The 12,406-nt window shown below is 37.8% G+C and overlaps 1 protein-coding gene across 7 annotated transcripts in view; it reads right to left on the bottom strand.

The window, feature by feature from the left end:
• The window catches only part of LOC118923724 (S-adenosyl-L-methionine-dependent tRNA 4-demethylwyosine synthase TYW1), a 312,259-nt gene that overhangs the window by 212,613 nt on the left and 87,240 nt on the right, over window positions 1-12,406 (bottom strand). For all 7 annotated transcript variants that reach the window (XM_036907895.2, XM_057487213.1, XM_057487212.1 and 4 more), the window contains one exon: window positions 7,896-7,948. In XM_036907895.2, coding sequence (XP_036763790.2) covers window positions 7,896-7,948 — 53 coding nt within the window. The remainder of the gene's footprint in view (window positions 1-7,895; window positions 7,949-12,406) is intronic.

Genomic DNA, 12,406 nt, shown 5'->3' with positions numbered 1-12,406 from the left:
CACCTAAAACAGGATACAATTAGAAAATTTAATTGGCGCAACTAATCCTGAGACAGCAACAGAAAAGAGGACGGCATTAGAATGTACACACCTTGAGAAAAGAGCAGACCTCACCAAACGGGGTAACATACCAGAGCTGTGGCTCCTTGAGACCCAAGCCCCTCCCCCACCTCAGATCACCGGCGGGAGGAACAGAAATAGAGCAGGGAGGGAGTGCAAGGCTTGGGACTGCTGTATACCTAGCTTGGGAGATCTGCTCTGGGAGCACAAACCTACATTTCATGGTGCTGTCATGAAACTCGCATGACTACCAGGTTAGAAAGTTAATACAGGCAGAGTTCCAGGGGAGACTGGGATTCCAGCTGCTTGTGGAAAGCAGGGATCCATATGCGGCTGCTCTGGAACAAATACATACCTGTGTGACCAGTCCACTGGCTCAGGCAGTGGAGACAGGCACAGCAGCCAGGAGGCGGGGAAAAGCTCTTTCCTCCCCCCAGGTACCAGTACCGCTCCCCTGCGACCACCGACATTGCTTCAGAGGCTGAGCAGATCCAGAACAGAGCTTCTGGACACTAGGGGGCGCCATATACAAACATGAAACGCCAAAGGAACCTTGTCCAGAGTAAAATTACTAATACAACTCCTGAGAAATATTTAAATGATATGGACTTCGTGACTCTTCCTGAAAGGGAGTTCAAAATAAAAATCATCAACATCCTAATGGAGGTACGGAAAGACATCCAGGAACTCAGGAAAATATTCTGGTCTGAGATCCAATCATTGAAGAGCACAAAGGAGGGTATTAAAAGCAGGTTGGATAAGGTGGAGGAGACAATAAATAAAATAGAAACTAGAGAAGAGGAATACAAAGAGGCTGAGGCACAGAGAGAAAAAAGGATCTCTAAAACTGAAAGAATATTGAGAGAACTGTGTGACCAATTCAAGCGGAACAATATAGCATTATAGGGATACAAGAAGAAGAAGAAGAGAGAGAAAGGGATAGAAAGTGTCTTTGAGGAGGTAGTTGCTGAAAACTTCCCCAATCGGGGTAAGTACACAGTCTGTCAGGCCATGGAGATCCACAGATCTCCCAACACAAGGGACCCAAGGAAGACAAGACCAAGACACACAGTAATTAAAATGGGAAAGATCAAGGATAAGGACAGACTGTTAAAAGCAGCCAGAGGCAGAAATAAGATCACATACAAAGGAAAGCCCCATCAGGCTAACATCAGACTTCTCAGCAGAAACCTTACAGGCCAGAAGGGAGTGGCATGATGTATTTAATGCAATGAAGCAGAAGGGACTGGAACCAAGATTACTTTATCCAGCAAGATTATCATTTAAATTTGAAAGAGGGATTAAACAATTTCCAGATAAGCAAAAGCTGAGAGAATTTACCTCCAACAAACCATCTCTACACTGCATTTTGGAGGAACTGCTATAAATGGAAGTGTTCCTAGGGTTGGATAGCTATCACCAGAGGTAGTAAAACCACGGTAGGGAGGGTGGAGCAGCTGATAGTGAGGCAAATGCAAAATTAAATTAACTATCCCCAAAGTCAATCAAGGGATAGACAAAAAGTACAGAATTTGATATCTAATATATAAAGAATGAAGGAGGAAGAAAAAGGAGGAGAAGTAGAAAGGAACCTTTAGATTGTGTTTGTAACAGCATACTAAGTGACTTGTTAGACTCTTAGATGGTAAGGAAAGTAACCTGGCATTTGGTAACCATGAATCTACAGCCTGAAATAGCAATAAATACATACCTATCGATAATCACCCTAAATGGAAATGGACTGAATGCACCAATCAAAAGACACAGAGTAACTGAACTGATAAAAAAAAAAGACCCATCAATATGCTGCTTACAAGATACTCACCTCAAACCCAAAGACATGCACAGACTAAAAGTCAAGGGATGGAAAAAGATATTTCATAGAAACAATAGGGAGAAGAAAGCAGGTGTAGCAGTACTACTATCACACAAAATAGACTTCAAAACAAAGAAAGTAAGAAGAGATAGAGAAGGACATTACATAATGATAAAGGGCTCAGTCCAACAGGAGGATATAACCATTATAAATACATATGTACCAAACACAGGAGCACCAGCATGTATGAAACAAATACTAACAAAACTAAAGGAGGAAATAGAATGCAACGCATTCATTTTAGGACACTTGAACACGCCACTCACTCCAAAGGACAGATCCACCAGACAAAAAATAAGTAAGGACACATAGGCACTGAACAACACACTAGAACAGATGGACCTAATAGACATCTATAGAACTCTATACCCAAAAGCAACAGGATACACATTCTTCTCAAGTGCACATGGAACATTCTCCAGAATACACCACATACTAGGCCACAAAAAGAGCCTCAGTAAATTCAAAAACACTGAAATTCTACCAACCAATTTTTCAGACCACAAAGGTATAAAACTAGAAATAAATTGTACAAAGAAAGCAAAAAAGCTCACGAACACATGGAGGCTTAACAACACGTTTCTAAATAGTCAATGGATCAAAGACCAAATTAAAATGGAGATCCAGCAATATATGGAAATAAATGACAACAACAACACAAAGCCCCAACTTCTGGGGGATGCAGCAAAATCTGTCTTAAGAGGAAAGTATATAGCAAACCAGGCATATTTAAAGAAAGAAGAACAAACCCAAATGAATAGTCTAATGTCACAATTATCGAAATTGGAAAAAGAAGAACAAATGAGGCCTAAAGTCAGCAGAAGGAAGGACATAAAGATCAGCGAAGAAATAAACAAAATTGAGAAGAATAAAACAATAGAAAAAATTCAATGAAACCAAGAGCGGGCTCTTTGAGAAAAAAAACAAAATAGGTAAGCCTCTAGCCAGACTTATTAAGAGAAAAAGAGAATCAATACACATCAACAGAATCAGAAACGAGAAAGGAAACATCACGACGGACCCAACAGAAATACATAGAATTATTAGAGACTACAATGAAAATCTATATGCTAAGAAGCTGGAAAAACTAGAAGAAATGGACAACTTCCTAGAAAAATACAACCTTCCAAGACTGACCAAGGAAGAAACACAAAATCTAAACAAACCAATTACCAGCAACGAAATTGAAGCGGTAATCAAAAAACTACCCAAGAAAAAAAACCACAGTCCAGATGGATTTACCTCGGAATTTTATCAGACATACAGAAAAGATATAATACCCATTCTCCTTAAAGTTTTCCAAAACATAGAAGAGGAGGGAATACTCCCGAACTCATTCTATGAAGCTAACATCACCCTAATACCAAAACCAGGCAAAGACCCCACCAAAAAAGAAAATTACAGAACAAATCCCTGATGAACGTAGATGCAAAAATACTCAATAGAATATTAGCAAAATGAATTCAAAAATATATAAAAAGGATAATACACCATGACCAAGTGGGATTCATCCCAGGGATGCAAGGATGATGATACAACATTCAAAAATCCATCAACATCATCCACCACATAAACAAAAAGAAGAACAAAAAACACATGATCATCTCCATAGATGCTGAAAAAGCACTTGACAAAATTCAACATCCATTCATGATAAAAACTCTCAGCAAAATGGGTATAGAGGGCAAGTACCTCAACATAATAAAGGCCATGTATGATAAACCCACAGCCAACATCATACCGAACAGCGAGAAGCTGAATACTTTTCCTCTGAGATCAGGAACAAGACAGGGATGCCCACTCTCACCACTGCTATTTAACATAGTACGGGAGGTCCTAGCCACTGCACTTAGACAAATCAAAGAAATACAAGGACTCCAGATTGGTAAAGAAGAAGTTAAACTGTCACTATTTGCAGATGACATGATATTGCACATAAAAAACCCTAAAGACTCCACTACAAAACTACTAGAACTGATATCAGAATAAAGCAAAGTTGCAGGATACAAAATTATCACACAGAAATCTGTGGCTTTCCTATACACTAACAATGAACCAATATAAAGAGAAATCAGGAAAACAATTCCATTCACAATAGCATCAAAAAGAATAAAATACCTAGGAATAAACCTAACCAAAGAAGTGAAAGACCTATACCCTGAAAACTACAAGACACTCTTAAGAGAAATTAAAGAGGACACTAACAAATGGAAACTCATCCCATGCTCTTGGCTAGGAAGAATTAATATCGTCAAAATGGCCATCCTGCCCAAAGCAATATACAGATTTGATGCAATCCCTATCAAATTACCAACAACATTCTTCTACAAACTGGAACAAATAGTTCAAAAATTCATATGGAAACACCAAAGATCCCAAATAGCCAAAGCAATCCTGAGAAAGAAGAATAAAGTGGAGGGGATCTCACTTCCCAACTTCAATCTGTACTACAAAGCCATAGTAATAAAGACAATTTGATACTGGCACAAGAACAGAGCCACAGACCAGTGGAACAGATTAGAGACTCCAGACTTTAAACCAAACATATATGGTCAATTAATATTCGATTAAGGAGCCATGGACATACAATGGGGAAATGACAGTCTCTTCAACAGATGGTGCTGCCAAAACTGGACAGTTACATGTGAGAGAATGAAACTGGATCACTGTCTCACCCCATACACAAAAGTAAATTCAAAATGGATCAAAGACCTGAATGTAAGTCATGAAACCATAAACCTCTTAGAAAAAACATAGGCAAAAATCTCTTGGACATAAACATTAGCAACTTCTTCATGAACATATCTCCCCGGGAAAGGAAAACAAAAGGAAAAATGAACAAGTGGGACTATATCAAGCTGAAAAGCTTCTGTACAGCAAAGGGCACCATCAATAGAACAAAAAGGTATCCTACAGTATGGGAGAATATATTCAAAAATGACAGATCCGATAAAGGGTTGACATCCAAAATATATAAAGAGCTCACGCACCTCAACAAACAAAAAGCAAATAATCCAATTAAAAAATGGGCAGAGGAGCTGAACAGACAGTTCTCCAAAGAAGAAATTCAGATGGCCAGCAGACAAATGAAAAGATGCTCCACATCGCTAGTTATCAGAGAAATGCAAATTAAAACCACAATGAGATATCACCTCACACCAGTAAGGACCACCACCATCCAAAAGACAAACAACAACAAATGCTGGTGAGGTTGCGGAGAAAAGGGAACTCTCCTACACTGCTGGTGGGAATGTAAATTAGTTCAACCATTGTGGAAAGCAGTATGGAGGTACCTCAAAAAGCTCAAAATAGACATACCATTTGACCCAGGAATTCCACTTCTAGGAATTTGCCCTAAGAATGCAGCAGCCCAGTTTGAAAAAGACAGGTGCACCCCTATGTTTATTGCAGCACTATTTACAATAGCCAAGAAATGGAAGTAACCTAAGTGTCCATCAGTAGATGAATGGACAAAGATGTGGTACACATACACAACAGAATATTATTCAGCCATAAGAAGAAACAAATCCTATCATTTGCAACAACATGGATGGAGCTAGAGGGTATTATACTCAGTGAAATAAGCCAGGCGGAAAAAGACAAGTATCAAATGATTTCACTCATATGTGGAGTATAAGAACAAAGAAAAAAACTGAAGGAACAAAACAGCAGCTGACTCACAGAACCCAAGAAAGGACTAACAGTTACCAAAGGGAAAGGGACTGGGAAGCATGGGTGGGAAGGGAGGGACAAGCGGAAAAAGGGATATTACGATTAGCAGACATAATGTGGGAAGGGAGAGCTGTACAACACAGAGAAGACAAATAGTGATTCTATACCATGTTACTACACTGATGGACAGTGACTGTAATGGGGTATATGGTAGGGACTTGATGATGGGTGGAGTCTAGTAACCATATGTTGCTCATGTAATTGTATATTAATGATACCAAAATAAAGTTTTTTTTAATTGTAAGAGAAAATAAATACACTTACAGTACTATACAATATCTATTCAAAAAAATGGTATCTAAGTGTCCTCATGCAGGTCAAACCCATGTTGTTCTAGAGTCAACCATATATTACTTATATCTCATGAGAGAAGGGGCACAACACACCACACAGGGCGACAGAGGAGCACCAGATTTATTCAGGAGGCAGAGAGAGGAGCAAGAGCATAGCCTAAGGATGGCTTTTCTCAAAGTTAGCTGGTATCACCCCTAGGAATTAGCTACTGTCGGCTCTAGGAGGGGCACCCTCTCCCCAGATCTATTAGGCCCCCAAATATCAAAGCACCAAAAATACAGAAGAAAGAGAACATAGTTAATTAATTGGCCCTGTAGTGAACAGATGCAAAATAGACAAATACAGAATCTAAGAAAAAGAACAAATGTATACAATAAAAATTCACAGGCCAAGAAAGAAAAAAGCTAATAGGCTGTTTCTAAAATTTATATGGAAAGGTAAAGTAACCAGAGGAGTAGAATAATCTTGGAAATAAAAATACCAAGACAGAGAACATATACTGCATGATTTCAGATATATTACAAAGTTACAGTAATCAAGACAATGTGGCATTGGCATAAGTATAGACAAATACATCTCTGGAAGAGAATAAGATGACCCCAAAACAGGCCTACCCATATACAGTTGATTTATTTTCTACAAAATAATAAATCTGTTAAAATAATTAAATGCTGAAAAGAAAGTATTTTTAAACAAATGGTGATAGAACACTTGAATATCCATATTGGGGGTTGTGAATGGAATCTTATGATACTCAGAAAAATTAATTCAAGATAAACAGCAGATATAAATAGCTAAAACTGTATTTTAAAACTCCAGAAGAAAACACAGAATATTTTTGTTACCTTGAAGTTAGCAAAGACTTAATATACAAAAAATAATTAGAAACTGGACTTTATTCAAATTAAAAACCTCAAAAATTACCAGTAAGGTAATGAGAAAGGAAACCACAGAAAAATATTCACAATGCACACAAGGCAAAAGACTCATATTCACAATAGAGAAAGTACTCCTACAAATCAGTAATATGAAGTCACCCAATTTGGGCAAAAGATTTGAACAGACACTTCACAAATATGAATAGCCAAAATGCACATGGAAAAGGTATCCAACATCATCAATAGTCATCAGCAAAATGCAAATTAAAACCACAATGATATCAGTTCACACTCACTAGAATAGCTAAATTTAAGAAGACTTGCAATATTACATGATGGTGTGAATATGTATGTAGCAACTAGAATTTTCATAAGTTATGTAAATTTAACACACTGAAAACAGATCTGGAGATGTTTTTATAATATATATCTACCCTATGACCTACCAATTCCATTCCTACATATAAACCAAAGGAAACTGAAAGTTATGTTCACACACAACAAAAGCATTATACAAGAATGCTCATAGTAGTTTTGTTTATAATAGCCAAAAACTGAAAACAACCTAAATGTCTCTCAAAAGATTAAAAACTGTGGTATATCATACTACTGAATAGTACTCAGCAATAAAAAGGAATGAACTACTGAGGCATACTACAACATGGATGAATCTCAAAAACATTATATTGAGTTTAAGAAGCCACTTGCGAAAACTACACATTATATGATTCCACTCAAATGAAATTCTAGAACAGGCAAAACTGGACGACAGTAATAGCAACTAGAACAACTGGATGTGAAGGAGGGGGTATTGACTAAAAATGGGCACAAGTGAACTGATCAGGGTTAGAAACATAGCCTGAATCTTAATTTGGGTGGTGGATAAGGGTTTTTTGCATGTATCAAAATTTGTTGAATTCATTTAATAAATCCATTCAAAACCACTATATTTTATTAAATGTAAAGGGTACATTTAAAATGGTAAAAGTGACTGAATATAATAGTCATGCAAAAGTTACATAAAACAGAAATAACATTTAAATAAAAGGAAATACCTTTGTCCACCTGCAAAGCTTCACCCCAGAGTGGCTCCCAATCAAATGATAACCTGAATGGAAAAATGGGAAATACAAAATTGAATTAATTAATTCAAAGCCTCATATCAAAAGGTGATCACAGAATTATAAGAAAATCATTTTTCTTTGCTTAAATAATGGTAGGCAATAGCCCAATGGAAGAAAACATTAAAAATTTAATTCAACAGGATAAAACAATTTAAAATATGTATGCATCTATTAGTATAGATTTGAAATACATAAATAACAGGTTAATCCAAAATCATCTTTCAGCATGTAACAGATCTCATAGACCAAAACTCAAGAGGAGAGATTTTAACATCTCTCAACATCTAAAAAATCTCACAGACCAAAACCTCATAGAGCTCTAAGACTTGAGCAACACAGTAATCTAGATCAAGGACCTACAGACAGCACTGCACTCAACAACAACAGAATGCACAAGCTTTTTTTTCAAAGACCTAAAGAACATCTATAAAAATGAATCATATGCTGGGTCATAAAGCAAAAGCATATAACAATGTATTTCAACTGAATGACTGGAAAATTTTCATCACCGAAATCTTTTAAAAAGATAAAGAATCAAAAGGGCAACAGGAGATTAACATTTAAAAATACTGTCCAAAAAAAAAAATTATGACTGCCTTGTCAAAGAGTTTTGGGAATGTCGGGACCAGACCTAGTTGGCGGAGAGAGAGTCAGCTAACCAAGGACACAGAGCTTCTCAGCTCTCCTTGGACCCCGGCTGGTAACCAGATGTCTGTAGCCTTCAGTCACTTCCTAACTTGCACCCCCTGCCACTCCCCCTTTCATAGCATAAAAGAAGCTCAAAATCCTCACCCCCCTGTTTTGAGAGAAATCTTCTGCATCCGTGGATGTTTTGTTGCCCTTGTCTAGCTCGGATTAATACTTAGTCTATAGGCACACACCTGATCATCTACATTTGCCCTCTTACAGCACTAAACTATGTTTTCTACCTTTATCTTGCATCTACCTACCACTTCAGCATTTTATTCAAAATATAATAATAATAATAATAATAATAATAATAATAATAATAATAAGGGAGAAATGTGGGATTCACATATAAATCAAGTATAAAAATCAAACGAATAATCATAATTGACCTGATTGTTTATAGTTCATGATGCGTGATCAAAACCAAAAGTTTCTGTGATGACTGCCCTTGCACTGTTCACCATGTAAAAACTTGTTCATTATGCCTCAGAAGATTGGAGACTGTTGAGAATTAGGCTTGGGGTTGATTAATGATTGTGCATTGAGTCCCCTATACAGAATTTTATTGTTGTTAACAACCACATGATCAATAAATATGAGAGATGCCCTCTCAAAAAAATAAAAAATAAAAAAAAAAAAGAAGCTCACAATCAACCCTGAGTTAAGATGGTGCTTTAGGACAAGAATCCTCCATCTTTCTGGTCTGTTTGCTTTCTGAATAAAGCCACTTTCCTTGCCCCCACCAAAAACAATATTGTCCAAAAAAGTAGAAAAATGTAATTCTAGAAACTACAACCTATCATGAACTATCAACAACACTCCACAACCTATTATTTAAAATGGTTGATCCACATAAGACATGAAAAGTATGGAAAAGCAGGCCAAAGTAATCATACTGTCTTTTTTAACAAACTGGTAGAGCAAACAAGCAGAACATTCTGATTTCAGAAAGCATTTAATAAAGTTCTCATGAGGTTTCAAGTAATAAGCCATAATTATCATGAGTCTTTTGCACAAAAAGACTCGACTTCCAGACAAATGAGATAAATGGAGAAATACAGTCTGGATGATGGCATAAGTAGATGAGTGGTGGGTTAAACATCCATATTCACAGTGTGATGATTAATGGAACAATGTCAGCTTGGATTACAAGTCTCCGGTGGCAACATTATGTTCCTTTGTCTTTTATCCTTTTCCACATTTATGTGAACATCTTATATATAAATAAACAAACCACTGCTTATCTACTTGAAAATGGAACTGAGTCCAAGTGAATGCTAATCTCAGATACACAATAAACATTTAAAAGATTTCCAGAGAAAATTCTAGTTCTTCTTTTGGATTAGTACATTATATGTTTTCCTAGCACTATCACAGAAATCACACTTTATTACATTCTTTATATTTTTCTGTCCCAAGATACAAAGAGGTCTATAAAATTCTGCATTTAGTTAGGTATGAAAAACCAGCACAGGACAGGATGGACAGACTTGTAGCTGACCACAACACCTAGAAAAGCCAACAGTTCGCAGTTGCTGAAAAATCATAGTGCATAATTCTGCTTCTAACCAAGAGAGAGTAAGAGGGGTTACTATCACACCTGAAATACAAAAAATGGACAAAATATATGAATAGTTTTCAAGACATGAAACATCAGACAACAAAGGACAGTGATCCCAGAGTAATAGGAAACACACAAGATGAGCCCTACCATTTCTCAAGCTTCCTGCCTTGAAAGTTTCCAGACCATGCAGCAGAAAGGCAACCCAAGCAAAGCTCAGTAGTCTCCCTGAGTTGAGGACAAGGAAAGAAGAGTCTGGGGAACCACATGGCTAGAGTTCACAGGACTGAGTCAAAAGCTACACAGAGATTGAACTCAAGAGTCTGTGAAGGATTCCTATATGTATTTGCCTGCATACTGCTTAATGCATACTTGGGAGAAAAACTACCCAAGAGCAGGAAAGAACCACCTGAGAAGATCAGAGGTATGCCTGGTGCTCACAGCCAGCTATAAACTGTGACTGTTCCTACATGTTACACAGAAAATCTCAAGATTTACAAGGCAATGGGCAAAGTACACATAAATGTTTTGCCTCAATAATGGGAAATAATTAGCCAAATACTGAGCCAGCTCTGGTCTTCCCCAATAAATCATAAAATCAAGATTAAAAGGCTCAATCTATTTCCAAGTTACTTATCTTCACTGCAGAACAAAGCTCTGAAAATGTATAGAAATGCAAACATATCTAGCACCTGATAAGGTAAAATTAGATATGATACCCAATCAAAGATTACCAAGCATGCAAACAGAAAAAAAATACAACCAATAATAATGGGGAAAATAATCCAGCAAATAAAGATAAGAACATTAAAACAGTTATAACTGTATTCCATAGGGTCAAAAAGATACATAGACACACAGAAGAATAAAAAGACCCCAAATTCCAGAGATGAAAACTACAATGTCTAAACTGAAAAATACACTGGATAGAATTAATGGAAGATTAGACATGAGAGAAGAAAAGATTATGAAATTAAACTTGAAGACATAGGAACAGAAACTATCCAAAAATGAAAAGTTGAAAATAAAAAATAATCCTTTTTAATTAAAAGAGCATTAGTGAGGAGGATTTTAGATGGCGGCATGAGAGGTGAGACAGAAACCGCCTCCCAAAACCACATATAATATGAAAATATAGCAAATACATCAAATTCTGAAAGAGCAACAGGAAAGAAGTAAGCAGCAGACTGTCTACACCTGGGAAAACCAGCATACCTCAACAAAAAAGGTAAGGAACCAAAGCCGTGATCCAGAGGAACCGAAGCTCTTCCCCCACCCCAGCTCACCAGAGGGAGGAAGAAAAACAGAAAGGGAAGGGGGTGGAAGCCTAAGACTGCTGAACACCCAGTCCTGGAGCATGAACCTGTATTATATGGTGCTCTGGAGATTAGTAGGGTTGGAGAGCTAACACAGGCAGAACACTTGGAGAGACTGAGATTACAGCTGCTTATGGAGAACAGGTATGCACAACCAGCCACTCTGGGACAAAAGAAAGGCGGGCACTCTGAGAGACTTCACAACAGCGAGAGGGCTATTAAAGGGGCAAAAAGACTGCACAGAGTTTGGTGCTCAGGAGAAAGGACAGGTGGACAAAATTGTCCAGGCACACTGCCCAGGAGGTTGGGAACTTTCAGGAGCTTCAGGCGCTCTATCCCCCTGACTGGCTACACAGTTCAAGGACCCCAACCATGATATGCAGCCTGCTGCACTTCTGCCCAGCAGGTACTGGCTCGCAAACAAGCTGCCCCCAACATTGCGCCAGGCCAGCTAGAGGCCGGCCCCACCTACATCACCACAAGTACAAAGCATTAGAGGCTTCTCCCTGTGATCTTGGCCCACTGGCCCTGGCAGAGGAGACAGGCACTGCAGCCGGAAACAGGAAAGACCTCTGTCCTTCCGACAGACACCACTGCTGCTCCCCTGTGACTCCACAATTGCTCCAGGAGCTGAGCAGCTCCAGAGAGTAGGGTTTCAGGGCACTAGAGGGCACCACCTACAAATAATGAAACGTCAAAAAACCTGGTTGAAACCAAAATCCCACAAAAACCAGAAAGAGGGCCAAATGAAACTGAACTCATCAATCTTCCTGAAAAAAACTTCAAAATAAAAAACATGCAACTAAAAATATTCTTCTGGTTGTCAAAACATTTATATATGTTCATATTTACTGAATCAGAAGTAATAGTGCAAG

Source organism: Manis pentadactyla, chromosome 10, assembly GCF_030020395.1.
Source record: "Manis pentadactyla isolate mManPen7 chromosome 10, mManPen7.hap1, whole genome shotgun sequence".
Lineage (NCBI taxonomy): Eukaryota > Metazoa > Chordata > Mammalia > Pholidota > Manidae > Manis > Manis pentadactyla.
Note: the sequence above shows the minus strand (reverse complement) of the source record. Positions and strands in the feature narration are given on the sequence as shown.